This window comes from Physeter macrocephalus, chromosome 18, assembly GCF_002837175.3.
Source record: "Physeter macrocephalus isolate SW-GA chromosome 18, ASM283717v5, whole genome shotgun sequence".
NCBI lineage: Eukaryota > Metazoa > Chordata > Mammalia > Artiodactyla > Physeteridae > Physeter > Physeter macrocephalus.
The window spans coordinates 83,101,511-83,119,592 of NC_041231.1; the positions used below are offsets into that span (position 1 = coordinate 83,101,511).

The 18,082-nt window shown below is 38.6% G+C and overlaps 1 protein-coding gene across 1 annotated transcript in view; it reads right to left on the reverse strand.

Moving 5' to 3' along the window:
• PKHD1 (PKHD1 ciliary IPT domain containing fibrocystin/polyductin) overlaps positions 1–18,082 on the reverse strand; it is a 429,330-nt gene that overhangs the window by 88,492 nt on the left and 322,756 nt on the right. The window contains exons 57-59 of the mRNA XM_024121891.1: positions 16,343–17,221; positions 15,472–15,640; positions 13,715–13,872 (exon numbers count right to left, since the gene is read on the reverse strand). Coding sequence (XP_023977659.1) covers positions 13,715–13,872; positions 15,472–15,640; positions 16,343–17,221 — 1,206 coding nt within the window. The remainder of the gene's footprint in view (positions 1–13,714; positions 13,873–15,471; positions 15,641–16,342; positions 17,222–18,082) is intronic.

Genomic DNA, 18,082 nt, shown 5'->3' on the forward strand with positions numbered 1-18,082 from the left:
AAACAATTGCTCCTTCTTTTTCAAAACTCTTCTGTTTCTGTAGCTGTTTTCACGTTCAAGGCAAACAGAGAGCCAGTGGAGGCTTGGCAACTGAAACCCTGCCTCTGTTTTGGAGGAGATGTAACTCCGAGTGTCCTTTGGAAAAATGTCCCACCATGGATTCCATGACCCACATATTCCATTTGGAGAAATGGAGGGAAAGAGGAAGAAAAGGGGAAATACAAAGCAAAAGAAGAAAAATGAAACAGGAGCACGAGGGCAGGAAAGTCTGAGAAAGAAAGAGAGAGACCGTCCTGCGCTTGTGCGCGACTCTCTTTCATATGGAATTAATGGTGGTTTAATGGGGTATGAAGGGCTGTTTTACTGGAAACAATGAGGAACAATTGTCTAGCTCACGTTTCATTTCACAGGTCATTATTGCATTAAGAAGTAAATCGACCAAGTCCGGTAAATAACAGTCTGCGTATTGCCGAGAGCTTCAAACCAACAATTTTAGCCATCGCCAACTAATATCTCTGTCATTTTAACCCTTGCAGGGGAGTGCTAGGGGGCTAAACAATTACAGACTTCACCCAGCTCTAGCAGGTGAGCATAATTCATTGCCCCTCCAGTCCCTCCTTTTGCAAAACCCAGGAGGTCATATTTTAGCATTGTTTTGTTGATGAACCAGCCAGAGCCCACTGCAGCTCTGGTGGCCTTGAAAAACAGCCCCCATTTTAGTGAGTGCTGCAGGCATCTTTAAACAGACTGCTTCCTCTGCAAAATTAATTGCTGCAAAATGCGGTGCTCCCTCATCTAAGCTTTTGCAAGTTCCTACTCAGCTATTTGGGTGGGCCATTGATGTGTCTGAGAGAGCCAGGGAAAATGAGCCGCTTTCCCTTATTACAGAAGTTCACATTTGTGTCACCAAGCATCATCAGGCACTGGACATTCAGGAGTTCCTAATGCCTAGATTCTGGTTCCCTTAATTCAGGGGAAATTTGGTGACTGTGGCTGTAATTTGAAGTGATAGCATTGTAAATAAATATATCAAAGACAGTTTATAATAAAGTCATAGTTAAAACACATGTAATAAATACATTTTTAAATGCATATCAGTACACAAGCATACCTCATTTTATTACACTCTGCAAATACTGAGATTTTTACAAATTGAAGGTTTGTGGCAACCCTGCGTTGAGCATGTCTGTCAGCACTATTTTCCCAACAGCATTGGCTCACCTCGTGTCACTGTCGTATTTGGGTAATTCTCACAATATTTCAATCCTTCCACCAGCAAAAAGATGACAACTCACTGAAGGTTCAGATTATGTTCAGCATTTTTTAGCAATAAGTATTTTTTAATGAAGGGATGTGCACTGTTTTTAGATAAATGCTATTGCACACTTAACAGACTAGAGCATAATGTACACATAACTTTTATATGTACTGGGAAACCAAAAAATTTATGACTTGCTTTTTTGCGATATTCACTTTATTAGGCGGTCTGGAACCAAAAACGCGGTATCTATGAGGTATGCCTATAAAATATTTTTTGCTTCAAATTGTAACAAAGGTGAGACAAAAATCAGGCTAAGAATCATAATGTTATATAATCATGTCAAATAAATCCAGTTCTACTGATAGTTTTTCCATCAAAACCTGATGTTCACCCTGGAGAGCAGATACGGAGACCTCCATATTTCTACAATACCTCTAAAATCAGATAAACCAGGTCTTCCTTCTTTCCTGAGAGAAAAGAAATCTTTCAGAGATAGCATCAGTATTCCAACTTACTATTTCTTGTTCTTGCCCCTTCCAAACTAAAACTAAGGCCTTACAAAGAACTATGGTAGGCTGAGTAATAACCTCCCAAAGATGTCCATGCCCTAGTTTTGACCATGTGAATATGGACTTTGTTGGTGTAATTAAGTTTATGGATCTTAAAGTGGGGAGTTTATCTGGGTGAGCTCAATCTAATCCTATAAATTCTTAAAAGCAAAGAACTTTCTCTGGCTTGAATCAGAGAGATGCAGCAGAAGAGAAGGCAGGAGAAATGCAAAGCATGTGAAGGACACAAGCCACCCTTGCTGGCTTTGCAAGTGAAGCAGGTCACAGTCAGGGAGTGTGGGCAGCCCTAGAAGTTGAGCATGATTCCCCCAGTCTACAAGCAGCAAGGGAATGGGAACCTCAGTCCTACAGTCACATAGAACTGAATCAGGCCAAGAACCTGAGTGAGATTAGAAGTGGATTCATCCATAAAAACTCCAGAAAGAAATGCAGTCCTGCCAATATCTAACTTTCAGCCTTGAGAGGCTCTAAGCAGAGAAACCAGCCAAGTATCCCAGACTTCTGACTTGCAGAACTGTGAGGCAATGCATGGGTGTTCTTTTAAGTCACTAAATTTTTAGTAATTTGCTATAGCAGCAGCAGAAAACTGGTAAAATAACCAGTTAAGATGGATCCTCAAATGTTCAAGTCATCACCCCAGTCAGAGGCAGGATAAATGGAGGCAACAAAACAGTGGTCACTAGTACTTACTTAGGGCTTATCCCAAGCCAGGTGAGGGGCTGAATAGTTTATAGGCATTGTGAGTTTTATAGCTCTAGGATCTGCTCCTTTGCCTCTAAAGTGCTCGAAGAAGAGAGAATACGGTCTAGATGTAGGGATAGGCTGGTTTCCACACAGGCCATGCTTAAGGAAAGTTGCATCTCACCAACATCACCCAAAAGGGAAGAGATTATTATCCACAGGCACAGAAGAAAATCAGCTTCAAATCCCTTTCTCCATGGCAATTACTTTCAGGAACTTATATTCAATTTTTATTAACATTTTTCCTGTGAGGGAGTTAAGCAAATTGGAATTGGGTCCTACAGGGAGTCCGTAATTCCGTAGTAGAGAGATTGGCTTCTAGGGCTAGGAAAATTTCTTTTCTTCTGCGTCCCTTTTCCTGACATGCTTTACATAATAACCAACTCATATTTCAGGATTCCCATTTGTTATATAAATGAGTTTTACTGTCATTATTCTTATTAAAATAATAAGTAATACATATATATGATTTTTAAAAATGGAAACTTCCCTCTAAGCTGCAGCACTGAAGATCAGGACAGCAGAGGGTAAAGGCAGGGAGTATTTTCTTTTTCATTATATATGTTTTACTGTCTTGTTTATTCGTTCAACAAAAATTTTTAGGATAACTTCCTAAAAGTGGAGTTGTGGAGTCAGAGGTATAGGCCTTTAGATAGTTGCCAACACTACTGCTAAAATAATCATATTAATAGTAAGTAATAGTGGCAATGGTCATCACTGTCTTGGTAGTAGTGGTGGATACTTTTGCTGAGTTGCTCTCTTTTAATCCTTCCAATAAACGTATGAGTATATACTATTAATATCTCCACTTCCTAAATGAGGAAACTGAGGCTCAGAGAGAATAAGAAGCATTCTTGGAGTTGCCCATCTAGTAAGTGGACACAATGCAGACAGCTCAGCTCAGTATAAAAACTCTTAACCTACGCTCTGATTATGAGAACGGTTTCTCTTTTTGTATGTTTTTGTTTTGTTTTGTTTTTTGTTTTTTTGCGGTACGAGGGCCTCTCACTGTTGTGGCCTCTCCCGTTGCGGAGCACAGGCTCCGGACGCGCAGGCTCAGTGGCCATGGCTCACGGGCCCAGCCGCTCCACGGCATGTGGGATCTCCTCGGACCGGGGCACGAACCCGTGTCCCCTGAATGGGCAGGCGGACTCTCAACCACTGAGCCACCAGGGAAGCCCTCTTTTTGTATGTTTTGTATGGCTTTCTGTATGCTTTTTGGCATTTGTATTTATTTCTCTGTGAAATACACTTTAGAATCCTCTGAATATTTTTTGAATTGGTTTGTTCTTTATTTGTTCTTAAATATTAGTAAGAATTTTTTTGGTATATTAAGGAAATTAGCCCTTTTCTATATGAGTTGTATTTTTTCCCTAGTTTTTTAGTTTAGTTTTTAATATTCTTTGCAGAACTTTTTAATTTGGAAAGAGTCAAATTTATCAAATATTTACATATATGTCCTAGATTTTGATTCATGCTAAGAAAAATCTCCGTAACTCTAAGAATATATAACCTCACCAATATTTCCTGGTAATTCTATATATTTTTTTCATCTTGATCTGTATGAAATTTATTTTTATAAAGAGAAAGATATGAATTCCTATTTTTTTTCCGAGTGATTAGTCAAGTGCCTCAGTATCATTAATGAATAGTTTCTATTTTCCCATGATTTAAAATGTCATCTTTGTTATAAACTAAGTTCTTTAATGTATTTAGTATCTATTTCTGACCTTTAAAAAAATTTTTGTTCCATCCACATATTTATTTCTAGGATATTTTAATGATTGCATTCAGAATGTCACAAAATAGCATTAATTTTACACCTAGTGAGTGTGCAAATATTTGGAGAAAAAACGTAAAACTAAATCAAAGAATCTTTCAGATCCATTATATTGAAATGAAAAGGTCTCAGTCATGAACTTGTTTAGCACCTATTGGTAAGGCACAAGTGCTTTATTTATTGGTGGGACTGCCCAAGTGTTTCCTTCCATTAAAATGCGTGTGCACGCATACACACACACACACACACACACACACACACACACAATAATCAAACACAAAGAAACCATCCATCTGTCTTAGGCATAAAACAAGCTAAAGTTTGAGCTTCTGCCTTCTAAATCTTTCAATAATTCTTGTACCAAAAAAATGAAAGCAGCATCGAAGGATTCCTCCATTATTAAAATTTTACAAATAAGACCACAGTTTACCATTCAATGAAGTCCTGGAAATAATCCAGGGGCAGAGGCTGGGGGAGGAAAGGCGAAAGAAAGACAAGAAAATGAAAAAGAGAAAGGAGAGAGCCAGTATATCATCATGGCAAAAAGTTAAGTAATTTCACTTAGTGACCAACATTCAAAAATAGCCCCTCTTGTGGAACATTGATGTTACTGCTTCTCATATAACAAACCATAGAAATGTGAATAGATTTCTCAATAAAGGATTATACCCTGAACAGTAAAATTCCCAGGCTCAGAAAACCTTGATGCTTTATATGGAGGACTGGATATTTAAACGGTAGTTTCTGCTAATGGCAGATAATCCCAGCTAGGCAAGCTTCTCTCTTTTACTGACCAAGTTATATGCCCAGAACCAATTAGGTGCTCTCCAGAATGGCTTCTAATTCTGTGGTTAGTTTCTAATTCTAGAAACCCAAGATGCATATGATGACCTATAAAAAGGACTTATAAAAGTAAAATTTATCAGAGACAAATACAGTCTAGCACATAGGTTTTAAAAAAATCAGTTCTCTTTAATATTTATCCCTCCAGAACAAAGGAAGAAATACTCATCTGCGTGTAGCTATTTAGGCCTTGAAAAATGACTAGTGCAACTGAAGAACTAAATTTTAAAGTGTATATAATTTTAATTAAATATAATTTAAAGTGTAAAGCTGATAATTTAGTTACAAAAAATGTTTAGGTATATTTGGAACAAATTGTACGTGCATCTACTTTTCAATTGTAAAGTTTATGAAATCTAGATACAGATCAAATATTTCTTATGAAAATGTAGTTTCTGAATTGAGATATGCTGTAACTGTAAAATTCATGTGAAATTTTAAAGACAGTATGAAAAAAATACAAATATCTCAGTAATTTTGTACTGATTACATCTTCAAATAACACTTTGAATATATTGGATTAAATAAAATATATTATTAATTAAATTTCACCTGTTTCTTTTTCCTTTTTTTAACCTGGACACTAGAATATTTAAATTACACTTGTGGTTTGCGTTATTATTTCTATTGGACAATGCTGTTCTGGATAGGCAATGCTCAGTTCTGGTTTCTACATTTTGGAAAAATCATCAACAATTGAAGAACATCAAAACAAGCCAGTTTAGAAAGTGAAAACCTGAAAAACTCTGTCATATATTTACTAACAGAAAAAAGTTTAGAATTTCTATGCTAGAAAAAGGTAACCGCTTTTGAATATGTAAAAAGATGCAATATGGAAAGAATTACTTATACTCTGTCACCAGAAAGCAGACTAGGTTAGTAGATAGAAATCATACAGGAAGACCCTAACAATTAAAATTATTCAAAATATATTAGGCAGTCTTGTAAGAGAATGAATTCCCACTTCCTGGGAAAGTTGACAATAGAGGCCATCCTCACACTGAATGGGAAGTGCAACTGATTGACCTTCAAGAAACCATCAAAATCAAAAATACTGTAATCTTATCATTTTGTTTCCAACTGGCATGTATTTCTGCAGGCTAATGGATTAATATGAGACAATATTCCCCAAAATGCATTCTGAACTACACTAATTCCAAGGAGTACTCATGCGTAGTGTGAAAATGTATTCTGTAGTCAAAAAGTTTGAGAAATACTGGATAACACAAAGTTGAACAGTTGCTTTTTTTTAATTGCAGGACTTATCAGAACCTTTAATATTTTAATGCATGTGATGAATCTCCAAAATGGGAATGGTCAGAGTTTTCAACATATATCTGGCCATGCATCACATTTTTCACAATCTCCTAAGATAAGTGAATGGGAAACACTCTTAAAAAATGCTAAAACAATTTATGCATTGAGTAAATCTACGAGACATTTTGTGAAACAGCTGATGGCAAACTTCAATTCTTGACTTTTTCACTCATTTAGTCACCCATTTACTCATTTATTCCCTCACTCAGCAAACATATACTGGGCACATATTATGTTCCAAAGATTGTAATAAAAATTCAAAGATGTTTGCCTTCAAGGTACTCAGTCTGGTGAGAAGGCAGGCTTGTAAAGTGATGGCTGTAGAGCATGAGATGAGCTATAATGGAATTGAGTGATAGATGAAACGAGGACATAAAGAGACAGAGTCCCAACTGCATGTGGGAGCCGGGGCATTCCATAGGGGAGCTATTACATTGCAACGCACAGGAAGCCCTGCGTCTGCTCCTTCTAAGCACAATTCTTTACTTGCCTCTTTCATATATGCCTTCTTTTCTTATCTACCTTGATGTTCTTTCTAGGTTACTCCAACAGTACACAGTGCTTTGCTCTCACTGGGTACTCGATAACTATTTGCCTAGGTTGGAAAAAAAAACCCCTACATTAAGTCACTGGGGGAAGAGGAGAAGCTACAGAAAAATTACCAAAATACACTTTTGATCTCAAGACGAAAGCTTCTTCTCCATACAACACTATTGCCATCACACAACCTTCAGTGGTTAATGCTGGCAAAATGCTTTTCTTGGATGTGACAGAGTCCATTTAGTTTGTCCATGAAAACTAATATATATACACATATATACTAGAAGAAGAGGAAGAATAGGAACTAAATGAGGTTTTTGTGTGATTGCTATTACATTGTTTCTTAAAAATGTCATAGTAATTGACAGTTATTTTTTTTAATCTAAACATCTATTTCCTACCATGTAAAGTGGAAATATGTGAATTACTCGGTTAAATATATCTCTGTACAGCACCCCACCAGATGATTCAGACCACACGATGATAATTACCTAGAAGTGGTTACAAGCCCAGACTTTGGAGTCAGACAAATACAGATTTAAATCTCGGTTCTGCACATTCTAGCTGTGGGACCATGAAAAATTAGTTAACTTTTCTAAACCCTTATTCCCTCAAATGCTGAAAGGGATAATAATTCCTACATGTTAAGGTTGTTGTAGGGATAAATGGGAATGTTTATAAGCCACTTAGCATAATGCGTGGCACATGGAATATGCCAGATAAATGGTAACTATTATTATTGCTAGTTAGGGTGGATAATTGCTGGAATAATTGCACAGTTTCAGTTTGCTTTGTTCTTCGTATATAGAGCTTTGTGTGTGAGAAAAGCTGATAGATCACAGAGAGCTTACCTTGGACAATGTAGTGAAAGAAGCAAGAAAAAGTCGAAGGAGGGTACTGTGTACAGTACAGCACAGTGTTAAAAACACGGGTTCAGTCCTGAATCTTCTCTTAATTAGTTGTATGACTTGGGCAAGTTGCCTATGTGTCTCATCGGCTTCCACACAGATAAAATAGAGGGGACAAGAATATTTATCTCCTAGGATAGATCCTGTCCATGGCATTAAATGAGATCATTCATCTGAAGGTCTTAGCACAGAGTCAGAAACATACTCAACCTGTAGTTGTTAATGGAAGGGCTGAAGAGCAAGAGAATCACAGAAATAGGATGTCTAGATTGAAGAAAGGAAAGGGAAATTGCTCCGGTAGATCATAATGCCTCTTTACATCACCCTTTACCAGTCACACAGGAAAAGCACTCCAATTCACAGTACGGATTATTTTAAAATGCAATCAAATATTGTTATGCCCTTCACTGCCTGGAGAGCAGACAAGTCGTGGAAGAGGGAGAGACTAAGGTGGAAGAAAGGTGCTCGTTGGGTCTTACAAAGCATCCCCAGAAGCTTTATCCTCCTCTGCTCAGGATAAAAATCCCTGCAGTCACATATCCCAAAGATTCTAATATTTTCTGGGACTCCACTGTGCCTTTATGTTTTAATACCCTGACATCTGGAATCCTAAAAGTCTAATGTTTAACCATAAATATCTGCTGAGATTAAAGAGCTATATACCAAGTTTCAATCTTTGGGGCCTATAATTGCTTGGGAAAAGAGAATGGTATTTCCCCCTCTAGCTAGAAGAAAAGACCTCTACAAGCACATATATTGGCAGACAAATTTTCTAACAACCGTTTCCTCTCTCCGTCCTGTCCTCTCATTTTCTCCCTCCCCCTCCTTCTCCCATTTTATAATACCATCTTGCTGTCATTCCCAGGGCAAACGGGAAAAAAGAGAAGCCTGGAAAGCTTAAAGAAAAGACACATTTCAAGACCTAGCAACAAACAGTTGAAAACATGCTGGCTGCTCTCCGTTAGGCAGCTGAGCACACGTCTCCACACTGAAACTTGAGTTTCCCCATTATTCAGTTACAAACCACTTCATCACTCTATGTGCTGACAGTCAAATGCCAGCTTTATTTTCTTTTTCACCAACCTCATCTTTTATTTTTGATTTGAGGCTAGTCACTTTTAAGATCTCCATAATGGTTTATAACTTTCTTTCTCAAGAAGTGTCCAAGAAGTAACACGATTTGAAAAATGTTTCTTACTCTTTCCTGGGAAAGAATGGGAAACTCTCACCTGCCCTGAAGGTGGATTTGGTCAGAAGTCCCAGTCAGACCACAGTACTTTGCTGGGCATGATGTTGAGGAAAGTGTGGGAAAAGCTTATCACGAGTTTAGACTTTTAATACAATGATTCAATATATAGTTTAAAAAATAAACTTAACATTGAATCCATTTTTATCCAGTGATATATTGTGAAAGTGATATGCTGAGGTCATTTAACTCACTTCAACACCAGGAAAAATAATGTGAATTTTTTTAAAAGGTTTAATATATTCTTATTATTAAAGACTTAATTTAGATTGCAAATACTCCTATGTCTTTTTAGTTAATGTTCTTTTCCCTTTCAGAAATATATCCAGTGTGTATATAAGCAAGTATGTTTATGTCTGCTGGTATTTGGCACAGAGAGCTTATTCTTGATTCTTCATGAGAAACTGAAACTGCCTGCTTTTTAAATTAAAAATATTAATTGTCTTCTTAACATCCTGTCTGTTTACTTCAAAGGGGGCGTATAACTCTATAATAGTGATTATCAAACCTTAGCACAGCAGAATCACTTGGGGAGGACGTCTCTGTGTGTGTGTGTGTGTGTGTGTGTGTGTGTGTGTGTGTGTGTACGTATGCATGTGTGTGGGTGTGTATGTATGTGTGTGTGTATGTGTGTGTATGTGTGTGTATGTGTGTTTGTGTGTGGGTTAAATACAAAGGCTTGGGTTTCACACAACTATCGACTCATGCAAACGAATGTTTAATGCCCTAGGTGATTCTGATAATAAGCCAGCTTTGGGAGCCACTGTCCTAAGCACATCAAATTTACCTCCTAAATTGAAGAAGGAGAACAAGGGCAGGAGAACGAGGGGATTTTATGTTTTGTTTGTTTCAAAATTTCCAGTCTATTGAGAACCAACACATTTAAAATATAATGCAAATTATCAGACAAATTAGACATACAAAATGAAAGTCCTAAGTTTTGTTCATTAGATCCAACAGATGTACAATTCCTGTCAAGTAGCTCTGGTTCTACAGGGGACATTTCTGTCATCACCTCACTGTGGACCGGCGCAGTCTGTGGGCAGCACAGGGCGGTGGACCACTCACGGAGTCCTGCATCTGTTGGGCCCCCTCAACCCCAGCTTTCTAACTACACTGCCTGCTCCCAGCCTCGCCCTCACCATGATCCATTCACTCCACAGCAGCTTGTACGATCTTCTCAGAAAGTGAATAAAATCCTAGCACCGCCTTCCGACACCATCTTACTAAATTACTCTGGCCTATAAAGGGGCTAAGCCCTGACTACCTGCAACTACGCCCCCTCTCATTAACTATACATCACTCCCATGGGTCTCTTTTCCACCCACCCCTCAGACACATTTAGGCTATTCTGGTATCAGAGCCCCTGCTCTGGCTGGTCCCTCTCCCTGGAAAGCTCCTCTGTCTGCTCAGAGGAGTGATTCCTTGCTCCTCATTCAGGCCTCATTGAAATTGTAACTCTATTTCTAATAGCAGCTCCCTTACACACACCACACCACACACACCTGAAGCTACCTCTCTAGCCCAAAACTCTGTTTTATTTTCTTCATACCTCTCATCACTATTGAAATATTTTTATTTATTTGTTTATAGATATAGATATATAGATATAATCTCCACTGGAACATAAGTTTGATGAAAGCAGGAATGTTATTCACAGCTATAGTTCCCATCCTTAGAAAGGTACTGGTAGACTACAGATGGTCAAATGCATTTGCTGAATGAGTGAAAATGCCAACTTCAGCACATCACGTGCAAAAGGTGCTCAAGGGATGCTAGCTTCCGTTACACCCCCTTTCTACTTTCTATATCATGGCTAAGAAATTGTAAAATGCCATTGAAACCAAAGCTCTGATTTCTTTCAGTCTTCTCCCAATAACATCAGTAGCCATATGTACAAAGTGGGCTGAGAGGTGACTCCATGCATTTGTAGACTGGGACAGACAGGAAATGAGTCAGAAGCCAGGGTGGAAAGCTCTAGTACTGATCTAGTCCTACCTAAATGGGATATAAGTTTCCAGACTTTGTTTTTATAATTTTGGATTTTCAGATGATCAGATGCCTCCATCATCAAAAGAAATTCTTTCCAGAATAAAATGCAAATGGTTCTTAGAGGTTCTCCTGCCTGGGATTAGCTGCCTTGCACCCTGTTGCCATGCATGTTTCAAAGTTGGCTGCAAATGCGAATTTACAGATAAGTACAAAACAAAATTAACAGCTCACTTTTCCCCTGGCTACACACCCTGCATTACACAGATAGCAAAATCTACTGGCACAGTGTTCCTCACAGCTGATCCACATGGATAATTTTTGCTCCCAACACCGGAGCATATGACAATACACTGGGACCTGTGGATATCTGTCTGACTTTTGCATGTGAACTTATATGTGCAAATAAAATTTGTATTTTTCAAATTAAAAATAAACCTCAAAGGCAATGGACTCCAAACTGTTTGTTAATAAAACGGAGAAAGGCCAAAAGGGTGTGTTAAACTCGACGCCATTTGGAATAAATATAAGAGCTGGTTCCAGAGGCCTCCATTTTCATCTTTGCTGGGCTGCTTCCACTGTTTTATAGATGACCACAGATTCTTGTCTTGAAGAGGAAAAATACAAAATAGACATTTATTCTCTTAAGATTAAATTTGTGCTTTTCTCCTCCACCATATTGTGGACAGAAACTGGAAAGTAGCATAAAACTATGGTTTAAAAAATGAGAAGGGACTTGAACTAGGGAAGGAGGGATCTATTCCTATTTTGGAAGTCACAGGAAAACACTCCAATCCTGTTAGTACCCGGAAGGCACCATTTACTATGTGCTGTCTCCTTCATGGCAAGAAGACACAGACTGTATTTGTAGTGCAATAAACAGTGGATTCTACTGTGGGAATCCTTACAGTTAGGACCTATAGCAACCTCATTTAAAATGTTATAAAGCTTTAAAACATCAGGAGTTTAAGGCAGTCCATCCTACACACCTCCCAGTATACCTTCAGCCTCCCACACATATGCTCACGCTTGCCCATATGCTGATAGTAAGTAGCATGTAATATTATAATACCTATCAGAGTTTTACCATTGAATCATGTTTCACAACCAAGACAAAGAGTAGTGAAAAAATAAAATATACAGCTTTTCAACCAGCAGCAAATATGCTTGTGCCTAAACAGTATATTTACAACACATGGTAAGCACCACCTAAGAATTCATTGAAAGAACATGAGTATTCACACCTGGAGTATTTGATGGACATTTTAGAGTTCCTGTTTGCAAGAGACATTTTCAGTGTCACCCCATATCTTCCTGGCATTCACCTTCACATACCAAAGATGGCTGCTACAAAAACCTACCACTCCTTTCTGAGGAAGGTTTTTCCTTCCTCAGAAGGAAACCTTCCAGGAAAGGTTTTTCCTGGCCATGGGAAAGGGAATGATTGGCCTGTTCAGGGAAAGCCAAAGGGCTGGAGAGTTAGTGTACCCAGGAGCATCCCTCGGCCAATGAAGAGTAAGGTTTTGAAGTGTCAACATTTTCGCTTCTGCATGGCTTAGCTGGGACAACTGGGGGTCACGTCTCCAGGAGTCCCCATTTGGGGCATATTGAGTCTGAAATGCGAATTATACCTCTCAGTGGAGTCAGTTGGTTATAACAGACTACAGTTCAGGGTGGAGTCTGGGCTGGAGATATAAATTTATCAGCAGTAAATGGTATTTCAACTTTGGACTTAGGAGCAAGACAGGAAAAGAGGTCTGAGGACATAGTCCTGGAATATTCAAAACTTCAAAAGAGAAAGGGAGACTGGAAAAGAAGTTTGAAAAGAGTCATCCAATGAAGTAGGAAGAAAGTTGGGAAAGTTCTTTGGATGTACTTGCAGCAGTTTCCACCTGAACAAAAAAGTAAACTCAGAGTTGCATTGTTTGTAGAAGTAGAAAGACAATGATCTCTCCAGGGGTCCAGCTATAAAAATTGACAGCCGGATGGGCTTGTAAAAGCAAGAAGAATAAGAAGGGATTTTGATCATAGTCCCCCAGGGACAATTAGAAGATGGAGAAAAGGAAGGCAAAAAAGAAGGCATGCCATCTAGTCTACCACCCTTTCCAGAGTGAGGGCATTTAGCTCTGGTGGAAGAGAAAGATTCAGAATCTAGAGGAACTGCTTCCAAGGCAGACACTGCGAAACGCTGAGCACAGAGAGTGCTGCTTCAGGCCCAAGAGACCAACCTAGTGAGAGGACCATTCTCTTCACCTGTGCACAGGTAGGTGTTGGGAGTCTGTACCTTCGACATGGACCACAGGCAATCTCATGGAGGGCACAACAGGGGTACTGTGACATCCCTTAAGCACCCAACATTCCTGAGATAGAGGTGAGGTGAGCAGCTTACTGGCACAGGCTCCAACTCTATTGCTCAGTTCCTCTCCAGGATATTTTGTTCCCACTGGACCACACAGCCAAACCAGCTCCGTCCCATGCTTGTTCCCTCTACTGGAGACATCGAGTTCAGATAGAACTGACCTGTGTTGAAGAAGGATCCAGTCCATTCTGCTTCAATTTTAGGAAATACAGAAACTGGTGGAGGCAGACCCAGGGCTCTCCCATCCAGATCCTTAAAGAGATATTTTCTAGGACTTTCACAATCAGATTCAGAGCAGACCAGTATTCCTAAATCTTTCCTGGGAAGATAGATAGAAAGCAACTCTCTCATTTCCATGATAAGCCACCAAAAGGAATCATATATTGGTAGTGTGGACGTTATGAAAAATAAATTCAATAAAATTTTATTATTAATAACGTGTTACCTAGATATGAAATAACACTCTATAGAAAATGTTATTTCCCAGTTATATGGTCAAGAAAAAAAGACAATTCTTATTAACCAAATATTCTGGATATCGAGTTATATAGTCTTTACATAAATCACTAATTTTCTAAGATTCAAGATACAATAAAATGCCCCTAACTAATAATATTTATTAAACATGATATGATCAATGCTTTATGGAACTTTGGGGCCTTGCAGTATTTTAAGATTTTCATTATAAATATCGATTATACTTGTGCTATACAAAAACAATGTAAAAAAAAGATGTTCTCATTCAATAAATATCTATTGAAAACCTACTACTTATACGTTGGGGAATACAATGGTGATAAACATAGGCATAAGAATTTAGAGTCAAGCAGGGTATATAAACAAGTTATTGGCAATTATAACATTGAATTATAGAGAATTTATTTGATTTCCTCTCATCTGACATTTTTAGGTACCATTAGTAATAATATTAAATACTTATTGCATGCCAACCATGTGTCAGGTATTAATAGTACAAAGAATCAAATGCTAATATCATTTAGCTTTATAACTATTTCATCCCATAGGTAAGACTTGAACATAAGGAAGATTGGACAGTAGAAAAAAATGACAGAGTAACACAAATTGTATACCTAATAATGTTTAGGTTCCAAAAACAGTTCAGGGATGGGCATCAAAAAGAGACTGGTGTTGGGCCAAACATATAAACTTTCTAATTAGGGTGCTTTTCCTGATTCTTTTATTCCAACTAAAGAAGTTTTCCCAATGTTATAGGAAAGAAAAAATAACCTATTTCCCCTGCTCTGACTTTCCCACTCCCTCTTACAGCAAAAAAAAAAAAAAAAAAAAATTCCTTGTCTAGTTTTCAGATTCTTGAATAAAACTCCCAGATCATATGTTCAAGAACAGTAGTTACGCCTGGTCTGAGAACAAATATCTGTCTAAGCCATATGGTTCATTCTAGGGATTCCTAACAGCAGACATGGTCTCCTTCCCCACCAGTGCCTGCACAAGGACACCCAAGCCTCCTTCTGAAAACTAGTGACACCATACTCCATGGAAGGTTCAAGAATCAGGGTCAATTTTTTCCATTGATTTAGAAAACATCCCAAAGAAGTACCTCTAATAAAGATAAAACAATTAAACAATATCAATAAAACTTGCAATCCATCACTTCTGCCGCTTTTGTCTGCCAGAGGACATCACGTGGTGGATTCCAGATTCAAGGAAGAGAGAAACAGTCTCTCCTCAGTGAGAGAGATTGCAAAAATAGTATCTCAAAGGGCACAAATATAGGAGGGTAAAGAATTGGGACCAATCAATCTACCGTATTTTTCTAGAAGGACTCATTTCTATTCCCATTGATGATTTTATCCTTGTTTAAAAAACATGTTCAGGTATTTGGAGAATTACCAAACCCTTCATAAATATGGTTTACTATAAATACCAAAACCGGTACCTGGTTTGTAAAGGAGGAAAGTAGAACTTGTTTTTATCTTTGATCTTTAGCATCCTGGTCCTCTCTGCCGTTATTAGAGGCACGATTCCAGTGTTCTCTGCATTGGACAGAATGCAGACATCTAGATCATCACTATAGCAACTCTTCACAAAACTAGAAAAGGTCACATCTGAAAAAAAATGTTTAAGGTATTACAACATTATATCATGTAAACTGCCAACCACAAATACAGACTACACAACTAAATATTCTTATACTAACGTATGGCCAGGAGTAAGTTTAAGTTACTGTCCAGGGTAGTTCCAGGAGTTTACATAAATCTTGACTTAAAATATCGTTAATTCTTGAAGACATGGACATTGTATACAAAGTAGAAGAGCATTCCAACACATTGACATCTTAAGAGCAATACTTTCCATCAAAGATTTGATCAAAATCCAGTGAGGAGCGAGTACAATAGTACAAAAGAGAGCTGACAGAAGATTCTCTGCGTAGGTTGTAGTATAATTGAATTAAATCCTGGCTGCCCCACCAACTACTTGGCAACCTCACTGAGGCACAACTTCCGCGTATCAATTTCCTCCTCTGTATGACAGGAAAAGTAACACGTACCTAAGAGATTAGGCATATAATGAAATTAAATATTTCCCGGTGAAAGTTCTTCAATATGTATAGAGCAGTGACTTTTTAAAGAAATCACTCACTGTCATTATAAACTACCATTGTGGTTATCAATGCCCAGTAGATGGTCAACTGGACAGCAAACACCAGACTACACTGTATGCTTTTGTTGATATAATTTCAAAATGCTGTTAAAGCTTCTATGCACAGATGCATGACACTACATTGCTTGGAAATCCAAACATCCTACCTTGAAGTTTCATGATGCCTGAAATTAAATGGCCATTCCTCACTTTGTGCCATGGCTCCTGAGGCCACCGATTTGGTTCCGAGGTGAATACAGGCCACAAAATACCAACTCGACCCCCTCTGGGATTGGAAGGAGCTCGATCAGGTGATGTCACGTTGGCAGAACGAGGCTTAACTCTGTCCTGAATGCAGTCAAAAGATGAGCTACTGGCCACAATGACTGAATTCCTAACCACAATCTGTAGATTTTCACTATAACACTGTGGAGCAGAAGACACATAAACTACTGCCAAAAGGCCAATAGTATTGTCTACCAGAGTGAGGTTCTCTATTTCCATGCCATTCTCCACATGGAGCATGGCACCGTAGTCAAAGTTCTTGAAAGCCAAGAAGCCAGAGATATTGGTACAGTTGTCCAGTCCAGTCTCCTTATAGAGATGAAGGCCGTGAAGACTTGAGTGGGCCACGTTGTCAGACCAAAGAGCTTCAGGACAGGAGCACCGGTAGCCTCGGATGTGAAAGCCAAGTCTCTCGGATCCTGCCACAACGTTGCCATGGAGATGGATGTCCTTTGCCTGATTCACTTTGATTCCTGCCACCCAAACGGGAGACCATGCTGACTGTGTCATCAGAACCACAAGGTTATTAGAGAGAGAATAGTCCTGACCCTCCAAATCAATGCCATGGCCAGCTGTGCTAAACACTACATTGTCATTTAAAACGATCCCCTGACTGCCAGCTGCACGAATGCCCCCACCACAGCTTTGGTGCAGAGTACACGATATTATCCAGGATCCTGCCGACATATCAATGAGCTCGATGGAGGAATACAGTGGCGAACCAAAGTTCTGAATTTCCACATTGAAAAGTTGAAGGATACCTGCAAGCAAAATGCATGTCATCAGGTACTTGCTTCTTCCCTACAAAAGTCAGGATGGTCCATCCAATGGCATTGGGATATGCAGATTTTTCATTAAAATACGTTTACTTTCAGCACCAGCACTATATTTTACGTCATTGAGTCTCAACTAACAAAATCTGAATCATTAAAAATATCACAATACTGCATGAAAATTTTCCTGTGCATTCTGAAGAGTCTGGTGATAGGATGGAGAGAGATGAAAGAAAGACAGAAGAAGGAGATAGGCTTTGGGGATGGGCACAGCTAGCTTAAAGATTCTGGGCACCTGTCTGCAGGGCTGGGTCAAGGAACTGGCTAAGAATGAAGGGAATGTGGCTTCCTGGCCACTCACCTCAAAGTCATGTCTCCTTTCAGGGACCCCACGTGAAAAGGCCACAGCCATCCCCACAAAGATACTGCATGAATGAAATGCCAACTATATACAATATTTTAAGCATATTTAAAGAAGAGTATAAGTGCAAAACTTCTGCTCAGTGGATGTCCAGAAACATAACAGTCTTCTTGATGAAGACATGATACAGGTGATAACATATTTTTAAGTGATTTTAAGACCCTTAAGTTTTTTTCTGTATTTTATTCTAGCCACACTATAATCCCTGTTTCCTTTTCACAATGAGAAGATTTTCTACATTTTTTTTATGTCAAGGGAGGATAGTGAATTATTTAGTCTTATTGGGAATTTTATTTGGACTTTTAAAATAGACATTGTTAAAACAGTATAAAATACAGTCACTAGATTGATTTAAAAATATAATGAGGGCTTCCCTGGTGGCGCAGTGGTTGAGAGTCCGCCTGCCGATGCAGGGGACATGGGTTCGT